The following is a 21,332-nucleotide window of genomic DNA, read 5'->3' as shown; positions in this document are numbered from 1 at the left end:
CCCCGTCAGCTCCACGAGACCTACATCTCCCATTCTGGCCACAGATGTTAGCAGTTTGATGAAATGTGGAAAACCCACTCGTCAGTTATTGACAGTTGTGTGTTACAAAGAGCCTCTCGGCCCGCCTCCCCGAGACTCCTTCCTAGAAGCAGGCGCAGATTGCAGGGCTGTTTCTCATGCATTGGCATTGAACTTGTAGGCATCAGTGGGTGGGGGTTGTTTGCTTTATTTTTGTGTGTTGGGGAACAGGTATAGAATGTGCCCCTTCTGCAAGTATGATGGAGATCCAGGTCAGGTGCTTCTGAACCAGCCACTGTCTCCATTCTCTCTGACTTTGGGGTGAATGAGGAAGGAAGAAAATAATCAAGTAGATCACCGTAGTCATGAGGAGGGTGAAGAAGGACCCGTTTGGGGAAAGTGGCAGAGATGACAGAAGGCTCGGAGGTGGGCCCCCAGATGAACGGCATCAAAGGTAGGGGGTAAGAAGGGGACGCTGTACCAGGTTTGGGTAGGGAGAACCCACGTGGGAAGACCTGGAAGTGTGAAAGAGATTGGTTTTGCATAAATTTGATACTGCTTTATTTTTGAGTTGAAGTCTCACTCTGTCGCCCAGGCTGGAGTGCAGTGGCACACTCATGGTAACTACAGCCTCCACCTGCTGGGCTTAGGCGATTCTCCCGCCTCAGCCTTCCAAGTAGCTGGAACTATAGGAGCATGCCACCACACTCAGCTAGTTTTTTGATTTATTGTAGAGATGAGGTCTTGCTATGTCGCCTAGACTGGTCTCAAACTATTTTTCTTTGAGTCAGGGTCTCCCTCTGTCTCCCAGGCTGGAGTGCAGTGGCATGATCACGGCTTATCACAGCCTTGACTTCCTGGGCTCAGGAGAGCCTTCTGCCTCAGTCTCCCAAGTAGCTGGGACACAGGTGTGCACTACCACGACCAGCTAATTTTGGTTTGGCTTTTTTTGTTTGTTTGTAGCAATGAGGTCTTACAGTGTTGCCCAGGCTGCTCTCGAACTCCTGGGCTCAAGCAGTCCTCCTGCCTCAGCCTCCCAAAGTGCTGGGATTATAGGTGTGAGCTACTACGCCTGGAAGAACCATTATTTCTGACAGGAAAAGTCACTGCCCTTCCCTCTACAAACATGCACACACAGGCAGGGAGACCAATTTCTCAGAATGAGGATCCTGATAAGCCCTGCCCCCCCCCCCCCCCCCCCGACTCAGCCCCAGGCCCAGGGAACTGCACCTGATATGGCAGGTGACTCCTAGGGTAGGCAATGGGCACGACAGGGTTATTCGGGCCAGGTTGTGGAAAGCCCTCTCAGAGGACCTGGGGCCCATTTAGCCATGGGGCTGGTGTGGGGCACTCCGCCCAGACAGGCCTGGCTTGGGTCAGCGCATTCCCTGGTGGGCGACTGGGGCCCAGGACAGCAGGTCTGTGAAGCCTGGCCCGCCCACTTTCAGGACTTCCAGCTGCCACCTGTCCTTGGTGATTGGCATCGGAGCAGGCATGCCGGTCACAGGCTGCGTCTGTGCAGTGCCGCCCACCTCCCTAACTATCAGCCCCCAAGGCTCTGGGGGCCTGCTGCCTTATCCCGTCTTCCTCAGGCCCCAAAACAGGCCAAGTAGGCCAGCCCAGCCTGAGACCCCGGAACTGTCATCCAGTGTTTCAGGATGTCCCATTCCTGTGGAATTCCAGGCTCTGAGATGTCTGTGTGGCATCTGCTAAATCAAGCAACCCTCAAAGCGATGGGCTCATCCTTTCACCCATCAAACCCTGCTGTAGCTGTGTTGTAATTTACACACGATCAGATGCATCCATTTTAAGTGTACCATTCTGTGAGCTTTGTAACCACCACTCTGATCCAGACAGAGAGCATTCCTATCCCTGCAGCAAGGTCCCCCTGCTCATGCTACTCCTCCCGTCCCCTCCCCGCAAAGGCAACTGCCATCCTGACTTCCATCACCATAGATTAGTTCATCCTATTCTTGAACTTCAGGTAAATAGGATCATATGGTCTGTATAGGCTTTTTTTTTTTTTTTCCGTCGTCTTTCATAAAAATTATCTGGGAGATTCCCCCATGTAAGTGTATCAGTAGTTTCGGTTTTTTGTTTTTTTAATTGCTGCCTGGTGTTGGATGTACCAGTTTATTTATTCTTTCTCCCATTGATAGACATTTGGGTAGTTTCCAGGGTAGGGATATTATGAATACTGTTGCTGTGAGCATCCTTGGGCATGTCTTTCTGTGGGTACACATTTTCATTAGACCTGGGTAAACATCTAGGGGCGGGACTTCTGAGTCATAGTGTAGGTGATATTAACCAGCCAGGATGTCGTCAGATATATGTTTTCATCTGTGTTTGTTCTGAGTATAATATAAAAGGCCATTTGTGGCCACCGCGAGGACATGCCTTAAAGTGGGAGGTGCCCGAGAAGCAGTCACTCGTAAAGCACCAGTGGCGCCCTTTCAAACCGGCCTTGCCTCAGTATTTGTATTTCTTAACTTTGATCTGTGGGTATCATTTCCCTGCCACTATTATCCACTCTGAAAGAGCAAAGGTTAGATTTTGAGCTTAAAAAAAATATTCCTGGGACAGGTGTGCAAGCCCAATTGCAGCTGTGGTCTGGTCTTCGAGTTTCCAGAAGGTGACCACAGAACATGAAAATGTGCTGAGTCGCCCAGCTGCGTGCAGGCTCTTGTGGGGTGTTAGCTGAAGACGGCGGTGTGTCTTGGAGGGAGGGCGGGTGCTTCCGGCTCCCTGCACCACTTGGCATGTAATTAGAGTTGCAAGAGAGAGTGGTTATTTATCATCAGAACCTGGCAGCTCAGGTCGGTAGTGGGTTTTTGTTTTTTTCCACCTTTATGGGTGTGGAAAGCAATTAAGAGGGAGAAAGTAAGTGAGAGCGCTGAGAGAATACCAGCAAAATTAACAGTTACCTGAATGGATTCCCGGATCCTTTTCCCTTCTTAGGAAGAAATCCCTCTTGGTGCTCTTTAAAATCAGAAAGAAAACCTACTAACATCCTTTATGCTAGCCATGGGTGGATGGATCTCCATGATAAAATGACTATTCTTTTATTTACTAAATATCAGAGTCTAAGTACTCGTACAGAAAGCCCTTTGTCTACCCCCGTATCTCCTAGGGTTAAGGAATATATCTTAGAACTTAATTGTTCAGTACCGCATGAGATACTGAGCTGTGGGAAATAACTGACTTAATAAAAGGAAGACTAATTCAACTTTCCATGTGGTAGACGATTGGACTCTGTTCCCTACTTCCTCCCCGTGCGTGCGTGCGTGCGTGCGTGCGTGCGTGCGTGCGTGCGTGCGTGCGTGCGTGCGTGTATTTTTTTTCATTAAAAGTGATCATGGCTGGGTGATGGAGGCGAGAGGATTGCCTGAGCCCAGGAGTTTGAGACCAGCCTGGGCAGCATAGTAAGACCTCATCTCTACAAATAATTTTCTCTACAATAAATCAAAAAATTAGCCGAGTGTGGCAACACTGTTGTTCCTAGCTACATGGAAGGCTGAGGTGGAAGGATTGTCTGAGCCCAGGAGATCAAGACTGTAGTAAGCCATGATGGTCCAGCCCAGGATATAGAGTGAAACTTGGGCCCCCCAAAAAGTGACTGCAATGGTTTAGGCACTTGCTTGCCTGTCTGCGGGGTGGACTTGTCGGAAGCCAAAGGAGCTTGAGCCCCATCCCCTCCTTTGCAAAGCACCTTCCAGGCCTCGGATTTTAAGGTTATTGGGGGACGGGCTCACTCTAAGGAAAATTGGCTGGGGGCAGTGTCTCATGTCTGTAATCCCAGCACTTTGGCAGGCCAAGGCAGGACAGCTTGAGCCCAGGGGTTCAAAGTCTAGCCTGGGCAACATAGTGAGACCATAACCACCCCTGCCCTCCGACTCCCACGTCTACCAAAAACAAAACAAAAAATTAGCCAGGTGTGGTTGCACATGCCTATAGCCCCAGCGCCTCTGGAGGCTGAGGTGGGAAGATTGCTTCAGCCCAGGAGTTCGAGGCTACAGGGAGCTGTGATCACACCACTGCACCCCATCCCAGCCTGGGCAACAGCAAAACCCTGTCTCGAAAAGAAATGCCACATTACAGAAGCACAGAGAATGGCCAGGTGCCTCGCCGCCTCCCTGAGACTCAGGTGCACAGGCGTGGACAGTAGCTATGGAGTGAGTCTCAGAGGCCCACCAGCTTTAGATGTAAGTGTTAAAATGCCTTATGGTGCTGTGAGGAGAAGGGAGGGCTGTTTTGGGTGTGATTCTGCTGGGTTTTTGTAACAGCAATATTAGATGTAATCTAGATACCGTATGATTCACCTTTTGAAAGCTTCTTTTACAGTTAGGTGGTTTTTAGTAGAGTCACAAAGTTAGACAGCCATTACCACAATCAATTTCAGAACACTCTCATTATCCCACAAAGAAGCCCCCGTGCCCTTAAGCTAATGCCCTTTACCTAAGCCTTAGGCGACCCTCATTCTGTCTCTCTGGATTTGCCTTTTCTGAATGTTTCCTAATCAGTGGAATCAAACAATATATGATCTTTTGTGTCTGGCTTCTTTTTTTTAGTATAGCATTTTCGAGGTTCATCTGTGTTATAACATGTAGTTATTATAGTATTATAGTACTTTTTTTTTTTCTGAGTTGGAGTCTCCCTCTGTCGCCCCGACTGGAGTGTAGTGGCATGCTCCCAGCCACCACAGCCTTGACCTGCTGGGCTCAGCAATCCTTCCACCTCAGCCTTCCAAGTAGCCAGAACTACAGATGCGCGCTACTATGCCTGGCTAATTTTTTTTTATTTTAATTGTAGAGACGAGATCTCGCTAAGTTGCCAGGGCAGGTCTCGAACCCGCAGGCTCAAGGCAATCCTCTCACCTCGGCCTCCCAAAGTGCTGGGATTACAGGCTAAGCCACCGAGCCCAGCCTATAGTACTTTTAAATTATTTTTTCTTGCAAGATTAATACAACATGAAATATGACCTTGACATTTTACCCAGCACCCTGTTCTTTCTCTGTATTTGTCTTAGATTTTTGATAATCATGATTTTGAACATGACATTCTGTTCATGGTTCAGCTCATGTTCTGTGGCCACTGCTTAAGAAGCTTGCATTTTATAAAGCGCATCAAACACTATCTAGAGGCCAACTCAGTGACTCATGCCTGTAATCTCCACACTTTGGGAGACTGAGGAGGGAGGATCCCTTCTCCCTCCTAGGCTTAGATAACATAGCAAGACCTTTTCTCTACAAAAAAAAAAACTTTAAAATTAACCCGGTGTGGTGGTGCGTACCTGTAGTCCCAGCTACTTGAGAGGCTGAGGCAGGAGGATCGCCTGAGCCCAGGAGGTCTGGGCTGCAGTGAGCTATGATCATGCCACCGCGCTCCAGCCTGGGCAACAGTAGCGAGACCCCCGACTCAACAAAAATGCTGAATGTGTGTGAACTTGGGCCCACGTCCACCCAGTGGCATCTCCTGTGGGCAGAGACTCTACTTTCAGACAGCCTGTATCCAGACACTCGACAGTCACCTGTACTGAACATGCATTGCACAGGGTCACCTCCCCGTGGTGGTGGAAGCCTGAAGCCAAGGCAGCTTTCCTTCCCCTGCACACCGTTTTGTTTCAGTGAGGGACGCTGAAGAGTCACTCCCCCAAAGCAAAGGGAGGAAAGTCAATCCAGGATTCGGTATTTTGAATTTGAGGGGTAGAAATAGCAGCAAATGCAGCCCTGGGCTGTGTAGGCTGCCCGCTCATTGCCATGACTTCTTTGTGATGTGCTGTCCTCTTAGGGAAAGGATTAAATGCAAAGAACAGCTGAAATGCCCATCTGTCGGTGGTTAGATGGATCTAGGCGAGGGCCGCAGTGCTGCCTAATTGCCTTAACAAGCACGGAACATCTGCTTTCCCAGTGCCCAGATGAGCATGAACGCCCATAGACAAAGCAGCAGAGCCTGGTGGTGCGGTGGTTCGTGGTGCTGGAAGGAGCTGCCCAGACCAGGGCCTTGTGTCCTTCCTTCCTCTCACTGGCATGGCGTGGAACCAAGACTTGGAGAGGCTGCCCACCTGCCCCAGGGCTCACAGCCAGCTCCTGAGGCACTGGTAGGCCGGGGCTGGGCTGGATCCCAGGTCCCTCAGAATGTTCCTGCCCATGGGTCAGAGAACAGTAGCAGAGTCTCTACCAAGCTCAACCTGTTCAGAGCTGCTCCAAGAACTCCTAGGAAGGCTTAGAAGGCAGGAGAGTGGGAGATTAAGGAGGCCAGAGCTTGCCCAGGCTCGACAGTGGAAGCATCTTTTCTGTTGTTTCTGTTGGAATTAGCCCAGCGACCTGTCATCTCCAAGCCCTCAATGTTCTCCTGGATAATGCTGGGGCATATGTACCCCCCACACACTCTCTCCCGCTGTACCCCAGCCCTAGCCGAGAGGGCTTCACTTTAGCATTGTGGCTGGTAGACCAGGATGGGGCCCACGTTCAGTTCCTCTCTCTTATCAGGACTTTGTTTTTATAAATAGCAAAGGGTGTCCCAGTGTCTCTGCAACAGATGTGGTGGGCTTTTCTGGCTAGACAACTCAGGTGTGATCTTTTCCTGTTCTCTCAGAAGGGATTCTTCTGTGTCCACTCCCACACCGGGCCTCCTCACTTGTTCCCTGTGGACCAGCAGGGCAGGGCTGCTCTCTGAACTACGTGTCTCTGGACATCCTGTGTTTTGGATGGTGTCCTCCTTCCAGCTGACCTTCCCCTCCTCTCCTTTACACAGCTGCACACACATAGCTTCCCTATGGCCAGGCAGCTGTGAGACAGTGTGTTTCCACAACCTCTCATCCAGGAGCGGAATGACCGGCTCTGTGAAAATACAAGTGCCACAGGGCTAGAGCTGCCCATGTGTCTCACAGTCTGGCCCTGGTGAAGCCCGGAATTGGGTGGCATTGAAAACTGGTCACTCTGACGGTCCCAGACCAAGAAGGAGCACAGCCTGTTGAATTTGCACCTTGATTTATAGTGACACGCACTGGTAAAACCCAGGCACTGCAAGTTTTTATAACCCACACAAGGAAACTAAGTAGGTGACCTCGATCAAAGCACTGGCTTCACTTTTCGTTTATTCTCCCCCAAGCAAGAAAGAATGAGTCCCTGAGGGACTGTTGTAACCCCATGCCTGCGGCCCAGTCTCCCATGACTACCTCCTTGGCTCACCCTATCACTGAAAGGAGGCTCACCACATCTCTTGATGTGGCTGGGAGGCCCAGCCTCCAAGGGTTGTCATAAGACTCCCTCAAGACACACAGGACTTGCTGAGAACTCATGGCCTCCCTGACTCGAAGTTTTTCCCAGAAGGACCTGGTCCTGAGGAGACATTGCAGACATCCATCCTCTCTGGAACCTGCCTCAGGGTGATCCATCCAGTCCCCAGGGTCTGGCCTGTGAGGGGCTGGTGCAGAGCAGTGGCCTCGAGGTGCGGCATGTGTGCGAGGGCCCTTCTGAGCAAGGGTCTGGAGCAGATTGTCACGTTGGGGGCTCCCACTCAACTGTCCCAACTGTGTAACCCATGCAGTGGAGTATGAGCAGGACATGGAACCGCCCCACAGATCAACATAAAGCGGGAGATAGAGAAGCCAGAGGAGGAAACTGAGGCATGGAGTGCATAAGCAGTTTGCACTAGGCCACCCAGATACTGTGTGACAGAGCTGGGATTTCAACCCAGGGATCTTACCCTGAATCTGCATTCTTCACCACTGAACCGCAGCTCAGAATCCCAGCAGGGATAGAAGCAAGACTGAAGAGGGAGCAGCTGGGAAAGAAGAAACCCATGACGTAGGCCATGGCCAAGGCCAAGGCCTGCTGTGTTGGGCAGAGCTAGGGCCAGCGTCGAGGCTGAGGGCTCCACAGGCAGGGGCAGCTCTGCGTCCAGCCTGGCATCAGAGCCCAGCAAGTGGCACCGTTAGGAGCAAGCCACCACTCTGGGCAGAACTGTGTCCTCCCAGAAGATGTGCTGAGTTCCTAATCCCCAGTATCTCAGAATGTGACCTGATTTGGAAGCAGGGTTGTTGCGGATGTACATTAGTTAAGATGAGGTCATGCTAGAGTAGGATGGGCCCTAGTCCAATGTGCCTGGTGGCCTTAACAGGGGACACAGACTTCGAGAGAGGACACAGGCAGAGATTGGAACGATGCACGCAACCTGGAAACACCTGTGCATCCCAGAAGCTAGGGAAAAGCAACAAAGGGAGAGTCATTAGCTAAAATGAAGAAGAAAGGGTAGCCAGATATGGTGGTGCACACCTGTAGGCCCAGCCACTCAGGTGGCTGAGATGGGAGGATCACTTGAGTCTGGCTTGGGCAACATAGAAAGAGCTTGTCTCTTTAAAAAAAAAAAAGAAGAAGAAGAAGAAAAGAAGAAGAAAGGGATTGCAGAGGGAGGACAGCCTTGCTGATGCCTTGATTTCAGACTTCTAGCCTCCAGGACTGTGAGGCAGTTCACATCTGGGGCACTTCGTTATAGCAGCCGCAGGAGGCTAATACAGTCATTTCCTGTTCTCCGTCAGCCTCAGGCATGCAGACTGAGGAGCATGATGTGCCATTCTCTTTCCATCTTGAGTCTTGGAGGCATTTCATTGCTGCCAAAACTAGCCTATCTCACCCCAGAATAGATTTAAGCGATATCATTGGGCACCTGCCTCGGTGTAGGCAGCAGAAGTCGGTGGCAGTCCAAGTGCGGAGCCACTTTACTCAGATGCCCTCGGATTTCTCAAAGCGGGTGACCCCAGAGATGCTGGTTTTCGCCGACCTGTGGCCACCCCGGGCCTTCCCAATAGAGCCCATTTGCTGGGCCAGCAGTCACACAGCATCGGCTCAGGGGCCTTCCCTCCATCCTCCTCTTCAGCGGCCAACCTGGAATTCAATACACATTTCCACTCCTCACAGTCAGAAACAGTAGACTCCAGCTTCATGCCCCAAGAGCTAGGACGAGGCTGCTTATGAAGACAGCCTCTCCTGCAAGGCCCATGCCAGGAGTGGGCCTTGCCCTGCTCCAGGGCTGCAGGCTGAGTCAAGTTGTTGGCTCCTGAGGGCCTTCTAAAGCTAGGAATGACCAGAAAGTGAGAGCCAGGGCCTGGGGGCAGGACTCCAAGCTCCAGTGAACTGATACCGTTGGTGCCTTTAGGGTGATCTAAGCTTTTCCCTTCTCTCGCCTTCTCCAAAGTGAGGCTCAGTTACAGTCGTGGTTTGGAGCTATCAGCAAACATACAGTGTGTGTGTACCAGTCGTGGTTTGATTACAAAGTATAGCATCCATTTTAGGTAAATGAAGAAGAAAGCACTGGGTATGGTGCTGAGGCGGGAGGGTCACTTGAGTCTTGCGTGGGCAACATAGCAAGACCCTGTCTCTTTAAAAGAAAAAAAGAAAAGAAAGAAAAAGCTGGGCTCAGTGGCTCAGCCTGTAGTCCCACTTTGAGAGGCTGAGGTGAGTGAATTGCCTGAGCCCACAGGTTCGAGACCTGCCGGGCAACTTGGCGAGACCTCATCTCTACAATAAATCAAAAATTAACCGGGCATGGTAGCACGCGCCTGTAGTTCCAGCTACTTGGAAGGCTGAGGCGGAAGGATGGCTGGAGCCCAGCAGGTCGAGGCTACAGTGGCCAGGAGCGGCTAGTGCACTCCAGTCTGGGTGACAGTGAGACTCCAACTCAAAAATTTAAAAAAAGAAGAAGAAAGGGATTCATTACATGGTAGATACTAAATACCCTATTAGAATCATTGGGGAGGCTGACAGAACAGCCTAAGTCAATGTTTCAGCATCCCTCAAGCCACACGTCAGAGCCAGGCCACCATTGAGGCTACTTCCTTACCTCTTCTGAGATCAGGACCCTGGCTTCTGACTTGGGAAACTGGCCCTGACTGCCAGCCCCAACCACCACCATGGTCAGGAAACCACCACAATTAGGGACCTGCTGCTGGCTCAGATTTATACAACCCAACTGTGGTCTACACCCACAAAACAGGCACCCAGAAGCTACTGACTGGACCTTCTTGGCACCAGAAACAGCGGAGGCACGGGCCTGCTCCGATTCTGTCTTCTCCTACCAGAGCATCCCAGAGGAAGAGCTGGAATTGTAGTTGGAATCCTAGCTGCAGAGGAGTCCGGGAAACATACCTGTTAGCTTTGCAGCCTCTGTAGCACAGCAGGGCATCCCAGGAGAAGGGTGGATATTCACACCAACAGTACACAGTGAAGGTGATTCATGGAGAACAGCCTGACCCCGTGGGGTTTAGGAGCCAGCAGAAGTGGCACCACAAGCCTAGTCGAGAGTAGGTGTTAGCCAGCAAGGAGCATCTGATCTGCACATCCTGGGACTCCAGTGGGTAGAAATCGCCAGGAAAACTCATCGCGGTGCAGATACCAGGGCCCCACGCTCAAAGCCTGTGACTTAATGGGACAGCCGTGGACCCCACATTTACGGCCTTCTCCCATTTTGTGCCCCTGATGAAACTTGCCAATGTCCTTTAAGTACATTCTATTCTCACTTTGATCTTCAAGATAAACCCAGAAAGCAGCCCCATGGGGTGTTCTCATCTCATTTTGGAAGAGAGGAAGGTGAGGCTCAGAGAGGATGAGTGACATTCTCTGTGTGGCCCAACTTGCTGCAGGCAGAGCCACCCGGTCACCACCCCAGCCCTTTTCATGGCCAACTGTCCGCTGGGGCTCCTGGTGAGAGCCCTTGGGCTGCCACTTCCCTACTCCTTGCAAGGCACGCCTCTAGCAGGTACCAGAAACAGGCACTTCCCAAACCACCTCAGGTAGACCTTCCTGATTGGTCCAGAAGGACCATGTATCAGGAAGAAGGTGTGGCATCACATTCACAGATGTGAATTAGGGAGCAGGTCCCTAATTTCTTCCACCCCCATGTTATAAAACTCTGAGCGAGTTTGGTGGAGATGGAGCTGATGTTGCTATGGTTAGCCTTTTTTCTTTCTTTTTTTTTGAGTCTGAGTCTCACTCTGTCACCCAGGCTGGAGTGCAGAGATACAATTACGGCTCACTGCAGCTTCAACCTCCTGGGCTCAGGTGATCCTTCCTCCTCAACCTCCCAAGTAGCTGGGACTACAGGCATGCAACACCACGCCCACCTAATTTTTGTTTTGTTTTGTTTTGATTTTTGTAGAGACAAGGTCTTGGCTATGCTTCCCAGACTGATCTCCAACTCCTGGGCTCAAGTGATTCTCCCACCTCAGCCTCCCAAAGTGCTGGTATTACAGGCATGAGCCACTGCACCCAGCTGGTTTGCCTTTATTCCCCAGAGAAACAACGATTAATAAAAGAATTTTTTTAAAAAGCTGGGCATGGTGGCTCAAGCCTATAATCCCAGCACTTTGGAAGGCAGAGGCGAGAGGATTGCCTGAGTTCAAGACCAGCCTAAGCAGCATGGCGAGACCTCGTCTCCACAATAGATCAAAAAAATTAGTCGGGCATGGTGGCATATGTCTGTGGTTCCAGCTACTTGGAAGGCTGAGGCAGAAGGATCACCTGAGCCCAACAGGTCGAGGCTGCTGTAGCCGTGAGCATGCCATTGTACTCCAGCCTGGGTGACAGAGTGAGATCGTGACAAAAAAAAATAAAGACGGTGCCATGAAGATCAGTTTGGACTGGGATATGCCGGCCGGTTACCTGCTCTTCACCAATAACTGACACCAAAGTCATGCTGTGTGTCTGCTTCAAGGTTTTGTGTCCTGTGGGTGGAGATGTTCATAGAACACCACCAACTTTTGTTCCAGCCATTTAAAAAACCTTTGATGTGCTTTGCTGGCATGGGCCATCCATGGGAATGGGTCTTCGAGTCAGCATCTGTCGTTTCTTCTTTCTTGGGCTTTGCCAGATTAAGATCAGCGAGAAGAGACCCAGCCTTGGGAAGTGAGGGATGAGACTAACTGGTGACACCCAGCAAAAGACTTCAATGCAGAGTTAACAGTGCAGGGCACAGGAGCAAGGAAGACCAGACTATTCAGAAAGGACTCTAAGGCGCCAGTGTTTAAGGATAGATGGAATTTAGAAAGGGGGAAGGGAGGACGAAGAAAACCAAAGATTCAAGGGATGGTTAAGAATAGCCACCATTATATACATACAATGGGATGTTATTCAGCCTCGAAAAGAAATTCTGGCACATGCTACAATGGGAATGAACCTGGAAGACAACATGCTAAGTGAAATAAGCCTGTAACAAAGACAAATACATGATTTCACTTATGAGGCAAATTTACAGAGACCAAAAGTGGAGAGGTGGCAGCCAGGGACTAGAGGGAGCAAGTAGGGGGTTTGTGTTTCATGGGCACCGAGTTTCAGTTTGGGAAAACGAAAATAATCTGTGAATGAATGGCAGTGATGGTTGCACAACAGTGTGAATGTACATGATACAATGAAACTGTACACCTAAAAATGTTTAAAATAGTAAATTTTCAGAGCCTGGCACAGAGGTCCACAGTTGTAGTCCCAGCTACTTAGGAGGCTGAGGCAGGAGTATTGCTTGAGCCCAAGAGTTGGAGGCTGCCGTGTGCTATGATCACACTTGTGAATAGTCACTGCACTTAAGTCTAGGCAACATAGTGTGATTCTGTCTCTAAAAAAAAAAAAAGACTGGGTACAATGGCTCAAGCCTGTAATCCCAGCACTTTGGGAGGCCAAGGTGAGAGGATTGCCTGAGACCAGGGGTTCAAGACCAGCCTTGACAACTTGGCGAGACCTCATCTCTACAATAAACCAAAAATTAGCCAAGCGTGGTGACACGGGCCTGTAGTTCCAGCTACTTGGAAGGCTGAGGCGGAAGGTTGAAGCTGCGGTGGCCATGAGCGTACCACTGCATTCCAGCCTGGGTGAGACTCCGACTCAAAAAAAAAAAAAATCAGGGCAAATGTTCTGTTATGTGTATTTTACCACAATTTTAAAATAAATTTTAAAAAGAATAGCTAACATTTACTGAGCACTTGTTGTGTGCCAAGGCACTGTACAGAGCACTTCTCATGTAATTCTCAAAATAGCCATGTGACATAGGCAGTGTTCTCGTTGCACAGGCATGGAACTTGAGATGTAGGATGGTTTAAATAAGTCTCCCAAAGCCAGATGACTAGGGAGTGGTCCCGTGTGGATTGAACCCAGAGCTCTATGAGTCCAAATCTCATGCCCTTAAACACTGCACAGTGTGCACAACAACCTGAAACACAGGAACCCAAAGAGGGGCTGCTCCCCCCCTTAGTCATGGACTTCTGCTGGTCTTTAGGCAAGTTTTTCTAAATGTTGCCTCATCCTGCTAGTGGTGGCGATTTGTTTTCTATCTAGCTCTGAGGCCACAGCCCCTTTTATATCCTGGACTCAGCAGAGCCCTTGTCGTGGCTCTAATCTGAGTTTTTCCATTGCTGGATGGTTTGGGGAGTTGAACGTTGGCACGTAATTATTACACTTGACCCTTATTTTAAGGAGTGACTTGTGCTGCCCAATCTGTTTCAGACCACGGTGATTGACTATGTGAAGCCCTCGGATCTCAAGAAGGACATGAACGAGACCTTCAAGGAGAAGTTTCCTCACATTAAGTTAACACTCAGCAAAATTAGGAGGTACGGGAGGCTCGACATCCCCTTGAACGTGCCCTCCAAGCCTCTCTTCTGGCACACATGCAGCTTCTGTTTTGTACATTGGTCCCCCCATTGTTCCTGTGTTCGAAACACTGTGATGTTCGGCCAAAAGGGGCTCCCCTCTGCTGGCTGACTCAGGCCGGGATGTGGTGGGAGGGCCCAGGGAAGCAGGGCAGAAGGCAGAGATCTGGCCACCCGGCTGACACAGGCCTGGGGGGAGGTTCCCTCGGTGAAAGAATCGCTTCATGCTGTCTGCAACTCACTATAAGATAACTCTACCCACAGTTGTGCACCCAGAGGTGATAGCCAAGCCTTATCTTTAGGCCATCGCCAACGCAAAGTCAGGCCCGTATTTCCCCTGCAGCGGACCAGATTGACTCTGTGGTGACTCATATCTGCAGGTCAAACAGTCAAAACAACTGGCCCTACAGGGTTTGTGTTGTGACTTCTAGTACTGTGGCGTGCATGCACGCACACATGTGTGTGTCTGTAGTAACAAACTAGATGCTTATACCAACATGGAATGTCTGCTGACATTTACACACGTGTGTACTCTAATACTGATTTGATTTTGGCATGGGCCAACCCAAATAATCTTTTTTTTTTTTTTAGATTGGAAAATATAGTTTATTTAGAAAGTAACTTAGAGAAAGAGGAGATTCACCTCCCCAAGGTAGGAGAGGGGGCCAAAGCTAGGAAACATGGCAGCCATAACTCAGGGAGCCACGTGGACACACCAGAGTTGAACACAACAATGGCCCCAAATCATCTATTTAAATTGGGAAAAATTAAGTCTTCACACTTTGTCGGTTTGCTGGGCAGCCTTCCTGAGGACACTGATTGCTGTGCTCTTAGCCTAACCTCTTTTCTTCTCTAGTTAATGAACGTCCTGGCTATTTGGCAGCACGTCGACCAAGCACCTAATTTATTTCTATAATCCTCTCTCTGGAATGATCAGAATCTCCCAGATGCCGCCCCTCTTTAACTTTGGTCGGCTCTAATCCTGGGCTCCAGGGAGTCTCTGGGACATCCACTTGTGTTCATTGGGGTCCTCTGGGTCCCATGGCATGGTCACAGGAGCCCTGACTGGTCTCTCTGCCTCCCTGGGGTGCTGTGCCTGTCCATCACCATGCCGGAAGTGGCAACGGCAGCTCACACTGCTGGGTCTGGAGCAAGAATAAAAGTAGACATGGTCTGGACAGCCTCACAACAAAGAGGCGTCCAAAGCCCCAGCTACACATCTGCTCCCCACATCTGCTCCCCACACATATGGAGCTTTCACGCTTCTAGACGTGATCTCAGTCCACATCATCCTCTGGGAATGAGGAGAAAAGGCTTTCAAGATGGAGTAGTCTTTTTCATTGGGTCCCCTGAAACCCTAAGTTACAACAGGACGGTTCTTTCCTCGCTGTCTTTCTGCAGTCTGAAACGAGAGATGCGGAAGCTGGCTCAGGAGGACTGTGGCCTGGAGGAGCCTACGGTGGCCATGGCCTTTGTCTACTTTGAAAAGCTCGCCCTCAAGGGAAAGCTCAACAAGCAGAACCGGAAGCTTTGTGCTGGAGCATGTGTGCTGTTAGCAGCCAAAATTGGAAGTGACCTCAAAAAACATGAAGTCAAGCATTTAATTGACGTAAGTGGCCTGGGACCCGATGACTGGGGGAGTGCACATTCCAGTCTAGGGCTCTTCTCTCAGAGGGGCCCTGGTCAGCGACCTTACTTAGAAGGATTCTGATCCTTGGTGAATGTCAGACGCCCCCATCTCAGGCCATCTTAGACGAATGATCCACTTTGACAAGACCAAAGATCTCCAGCCTGGAATCCGGTCATTAAAACCCATTTTCAGACACCACTGGAGGTCATCATTCTCACAGCCATAGAAGCCACTGTGACAGCAGGGGGCTTCTGGGCAGTGTGACCCACAGAGCATCCAGCATCAGACATGTTGGTTCAACAAGACCATGGCTTCCTGTGCCTGGCTCGGCTCCTCTTCGGAGAAGGATGTGGGTTTGACAGGGTGGCACCTCTTCTTTCAAAGGAGAGGCCCACCAAAGCAAGGAAACACCAGTCTCCTTGGATGAATACATGAACCCCTGTTTTAAAATTCAATGTATTAATAGAAAATTTGAGGTACAATAAAACCAACAGATCAGAAGACAATAGTCATTGAAAAGACAGTTTGTCACGGTTCCCAAGAGGAGGGGTGTCTTGGCTTGTGCCACCATAACAAAAACACCTAGACTAGGCAGCTTAAACAACAGAAATGTAGTTCTCACAGTTTTGGAGGCTGGGACATCCAAGGTCTGGGTCCAGGTGCTTCAGTTCTGGTAAGGGCCCTTCTCTTTGGTTGATGTCTTGCTCCATCTTTTTTTTTTTTTTGAGTTGAGTCTCACTCTTTTACCAAGGCTGTAGTGCAGTGACACTCTCATGACCACCACAGCCTTGACCTGCTGAGCTCAGGGGATCCTTCTGTCTCAGTCTTCCAAGTAGGTGGAAATACAGGCACACGCCTCCACACCCTGCTAATTTTTGGATTTGTTGTAGGGATGAGGTCTCACCAATTTACCCAGGCTGGTCTTGAACCCCTAGACTCAGGCAATCCTTTGCTTTAATTGTAGAGGGAAGGAGACAGATTTCTCATAGAGACGTGAATCCCATCATACGAACTGCATGCCCTGGGTCTGTCTAATCAGTCCCAAAGGCCCCACCACCTAATACCATCACACTGGAGAGTAGCCCATCAAAACAGGAATTGTGAGGGGACACAAACATTCAACCCATAACAAGGGGTGTGGCATGCCATGGGGGCTACGTAGGGAAGCTCTGGGGTTGACCAAGAGGCAGGGGAAGAGGAGGGAACTGTGAGAAGCATCCTTTATGTGGTTTTCACAGAAAAATGAACAAGGCAGGGTCAGCAGGTTTAGGATTGACTCGTTGGAAACTTTCAGTGGGGTCTGGGACTGTCCCTCATTTTCTGGTAACTGGCCCTCGGGTGATTAGGGCAGTTGGATAGCGACCTGGAATGTGAGAGCCTATGAAAGAGGAGGTGGGGAGTGGGGTCTGGACTGGTTGGTTTGCATTTGAGAAACAAAAGGGGTCAGCCAGGCATGGTGGCTCATACTTGTAATCCCAACACTTTGGGAGGCCGAAGCAAGAGGATCACCTGAGCCCAGGAGTTTGAGACCAGCCTGGGCACCTTCGCGAGACCTCATCTCTACAATAAATCAAAAAATTAGCCAGGCATGGTGGTGCATGCCTGTAGTTCCAGCTACTTGAAAGGCTGAGGTGGAAGAACTGCCTGAGCCAAGCAGGTCGAGACTATGGTGGCTATGAGTATGCCACTGCACTCTAGCCTGGGTGACAGAGTAAGACTCCTACTCAAAAAAAAAGAGGGGTGGGGGAGATCACTGTGGAGGACTTGGCAAACCCTAGGAGGGCAGTCCCTCCAGGGTCAGTGAGGCCCCAGATATCAGAGCATCAGAACACAGAAAATAAAAGAGAGGGTTCATTTAGTGCCCCATATGTATTGCTTATCTTAAGTGACAAAGGCAAAAGAATGAAAGGATGCTAATAGAGGTTAGGTACTCTTCACATAAAATTAACCAGGCAAAGGTAGCACTCACCTGTAGTTCCAGCTACTTGGAAGGCTGAGGCGGGAGTCCAGCAGGTCAGCGCTGGGGTGGCTGGCTGTGAGTATGCCACTGCACTCCAGCCTGGGTGACAGAGTGAGAATCTAACTCAAAAAAAAAAAAAGAAAGAAAAGAAACAGAAATTATACAGAATCATCTAGTTTGGACAGTAAATACTTGAACATGGAGTTGGTCATTGGTACCAACTGTGAACTGAGAATGCCAACTCTGAACTAATGACTCTTTAAACATAGCAAATATTAATAAAAATCGTAGGCCAGGCACTATGGCTCATGCCTGTAATCCCAGCATTTCGAGAGGCCAAAGTGGGAGGATTCCTTGAGCCCAGGAATTCAAGACCAGCCTAGGTAACACAGTGAGACTTTGTCTGTACAGCAAATCAAAAAAATTAGCCAGGCATGGTAGCACACACTGGTAGTCCCAGCTACTATGAGGCTGAAGCAGAAGGATCGCTTGAGCCCAGGAGGTCAAAGTTGTGGTGAGCTGTGATCATGCCACTGCACTCCAGCCCTGGGCAACAGAGTGAGACTTGACTCAAAAATTAAAATTAAAAGTGATAGTATGCAGTTTAATTATAGTTGAGTATATACCACACAGCAAAAGCTAATGGTATTAATGCAGGATATGATAGTAATGATTTGACAAGCCACTTGCTGTAGCAAAAAGCCTAACACAAGAGCCTACCCCAGTTGTAATCTGAAAGCAGTCAATCACCGCTCTGGAGGTGAGGTTTTTTTTTTTAATGAAGTCAAAAGCTTAATTGAAGCCAAGGCAGAATGTGCCCAGCAAAACAAGGCCTCTGGGCCCACCCTCACCTCGGTTCTCCTTTTCTGGCTCCAGCAGCTCCTATAGTTGGGTGGACCCACCGGCGCCACAGGGTTCAGCCCTGTTCAGATACACACCAGCTGTGTGACACGCTGAAAGTGTGTTGACTTGTCGAGGACTCAGGTCCTTGTGCGTAAGAGGAAAGGACCAAAGTACACCTAGTCAGCTCACTCCCTTCTGAACTTGCTGCATGGTTGTTATTGTTGAGGTGCTCGGCTGTGTTTTTCAGTCTTCTCTCTAAGCCCAAATCGCTTAGTGGTGGCAGGTAGAGTTTCAGTGCCCGTCAGATGTGAATCACAGGCTGCCATTTACTGTCCATGCAACCCTGGACAAAATCCTTGACTTCTGGGAGCCTATTTCCTCATCTGTCAAGAAGAGATACATGTAGCATCAACCCTTTAAGATCTAGAGGGTGAGCCAGGCTTGGTGGCTCAGCCTGCAATCCCGCGCCTTTGGGAGGCTGAGGTGAGTGGATTGCCTGAGCCCGCGGGTTCGAGACCCGCCTGGGCAGGTGAGACTACATCTCTACAATAAATCAAAAAATCAGCCGGGCGCATGCCTGTAATTCCGGCTACTCAGAAGGCTGAGGTGGAAGGATCGCCGGAGCCCAGTGGGTCGAGGCTGCGGTGGCTGGGAGCGGCCGCTACACTCCAGTCTGGGCGACCGAGTGAGACTCCCACTCAAAAAAAAAAGATCTGGAGGGTGGAATGAGATTGCAGGCTGTGTGGAAGACTCCAGGCAGATCGAAGGCTTTCGGGAAAAGGCGCGGTTGCTTCCCCACCCCCATGAAGGCAGGAGGCACAGCCCAGGTCTCCCTTTCAGAGTCTGGCCCAGAATGGCTTTCTCTGTGAGCACTCACTGGCTGATGGACAGAGAAGGTGTGCTAGGAGAAAGCCCAGGATTTTCATTTTAAAACTAGCATGCTTGTTCTCATAAGCGGACCCTGAACATTTACCATAATACTCTAAGAAAGGGATTGGTAGTCGCGGGATACTGCCAGGTTGGGTGGGTGGGGAACACAGCATCCATAAAGGTACCTGATCTCAAACTAGACAAATTAGAGACCAAAGAGTGGCCCGAACTTTATTTATATGATGACCACTTGCACACCTAATTCTGAATTGTACCCCACATCTTTAAATTTTTTTTTTTTTAATTTTATTTTAAACTAACATGCTTTTCTGATTTCCTCACAGAAACTGGAAGAAAAGTTCAGGCTGAACAGACGAGAACTGATTGCCTTTGAATTCCCCGTGTTAGTGGCCTTGGAATTTGCCCTCCATCTGCCAGAGCACGAAGTCATGCCCCACTACAGACGCCTGGTCCAGAGCTCCTAGCCCTGGCTCCGAGGAGGGCCAAGGACCCTTTTCCTCTCAGCCCGGTGGAGCGAGGCTCACCACTGGAAACGCAGACAGAACTTAAAATACCAGATTTTTCCTCCTCCCAGTGTTTCTGTGGAGAAGCAGTACTAGAAACTTCCCAGGAGTCTCCAGTCTAGCCGAGAGGAGCTGTGAGCTGTGTACTGCTCAGCAAGGGAAGAGGAGATGCGAGCTAAGAACAGAGGCCCTTCCCACTCTCCAAGAGCAAGAGTTCTCAGCTGCCCACCCTGGTCTCCCTCCCAGGCATGCACAGGTCTTGCGAGTGGGGTCCAGGGACTTCTCCAGACCCGTTCCAACTTGGAGCGCGAAGGGCTTGAGCATGGGGAAATAGAACCTGCAGAAGTCGAGGGGAAGCTTTTAAAAGATCCCCTCCCTGTGTCAAAGAGCGTGCCAACCTAATTTTGTATCAGCCATGGGAAGTGCACTTTTCTCTGGGGTATATGGGTGGGTGGGGGGCTGTGGGTCTGAGAGACACTGTCTCAGCCCTAGGCCCCCAGAGCCAGGGTTACCCTTTACAGCGCAGACCCCAGCCTGGGGTCGGAAACCAAGCTGAGCTTCGGCAAGTATTTCTAGATGATTCCTGGATAAGAATCACTCTCTCTGTACCAGATTGTCTGGCATCCTCCACCCTTAGGAAATGACCTTGTTTCTGCTACTGCTCCTGCCACCACGGAGACAAAGAAGACAAGTTGTCAGTGTCGGATGAGTCGCGTGGAAGGGTGTGGAGTGTGGCGTTCAGCACTTCCTGCCACCATGCCGCGCACACCGATGTAACCCTCGCACTTTCCCGCTGTGGGGACGGCTGGGGTGGCGCTCCACAGCGTGTATTCCTGTGCTCTATGTTAGAGTGCATCATAAGCACATTTCCTGTGCTATATGTGTCTATATATAAAAGTGTTTTCTAAAAACCCAGAATAGGCGTGAGAGGCATGATCGGCATTTGAGGCGTTTGCCAGCTGGGACACACTGCGTCTGGAGCTGTGGACAAGTCGACTGAGGAGGCAGTGACTCTTATCTCCCCCACATACCCAGCACTGTTAGTGCAGGACTGCAATTGCGACTCGTTCTGACTCACTGGGGCGACCTGTACCAGGCCCATCATCAGGCCAGCACCTCATCGCTACAAGAGGGAGGTGCTACCTCTGGTCCCCCTGACTCAAGACAGCCTGTGGCCGTGTAAAAAGAGAATTAAACTCTGGTACTGTTTTATATACACCTGTACGTGTGTGTGTGTGTAGTCATGTGTTTCACCAGCCACCTTCGCCCTCCGTCACTGGTTCCTTGCGCACACTGATTCTAGCGAGCCTACCGGTTCCAAGCCTCTTGCCCCACCCGGAGACAGGGTGATGGGGGAGTCGAGTGTATTCGGCTTTCATTAGCTGAGCTGTCAGATTCTTGACAGTCGTACAGGATGGAGAAATTCAAGCAGCAGCTGGTGAGGGCCAAAACAGAATACTTGGCTTCTTCCGCCTCTTTGATTTAACCGAGTTTAGTTCTAAATATTTTCCGAACAAATTTCCTTGGCCGAAATCAGTTGTAAGACAGTGATTTTGCTGGAGGGTGGGGAAGGGTCGACTAATGGAAAGCCAGGTCAATGGATACTCGAGGGCGTCTACGGTTTATGAAGGACATTGGGAAGCACAGAATGTTCGAGGCATCTTCCTTGCCTGAACGACAAAATTCCCTGCATCTTCCTTTCATGGTGTGTGACATTTTGCCTCTCTGATATGCCACCCACCCAGCCCCCTAGTCCCTGGCCACGGGCAGAGAGGCTTTCTGAGAAGCAGGGCCTCTGGTATCTAGAGAGGGCCCAGAGAACTCCCGCTGCCCATCTGCCTGGAGTCTCCTGCC

The 21,332-nt window shown here is 50.1% G+C and overlaps 1 protein-coding gene across 1 annotated transcript in view; it reads left to right on the top strand.

The window, feature by feature from the left end:
• CABLES1 (Cdk5 and Abl enzyme substrate 1) overlaps positions 1-20,702 on the top strand; it is a 74,478-nt gene extending 53,776 nt beyond the window's left edge. The window contains exons 7-10 of the mRNA XM_021713763.1: positions 4,348-4,358; positions 13,506-13,612; positions 15,053-15,260; positions 19,299-20,702. Coding sequence (XP_021569438.1) covers positions 4,348-4,358; positions 13,506-13,612; positions 15,053-15,260; positions 19,299-19,439 — 467 coding nt within the window. The 3' untranslated portion in view covers positions 19,440-20,702. The remainder of the gene's footprint in view (positions 1-4,347; positions 4,359-13,505; positions 13,613-15,052; positions 15,261-19,298) is intronic.
• The last annotated feature ends 630 nt before the right edge of the window (positions 20,703-21,332 follow it).

Source organism: Carlito syrichta, unplaced genomic scaffold (assembly GCF_000164805.1).
Source record: "Carlito syrichta isolate Samal-C Ts95f unplaced genomic scaffold, Tarsius_syrichta-2.0.1 Scaffold304726, whole genome shotgun sequence".
NCBI lineage: Eukaryota > Metazoa > Chordata > Mammalia > Primates > Tarsiidae > Carlito > Carlito syrichta.
Note: the sequence above shows the minus strand (reverse complement) of the source record. Positions and strands in the feature narration are given on the sequence as shown.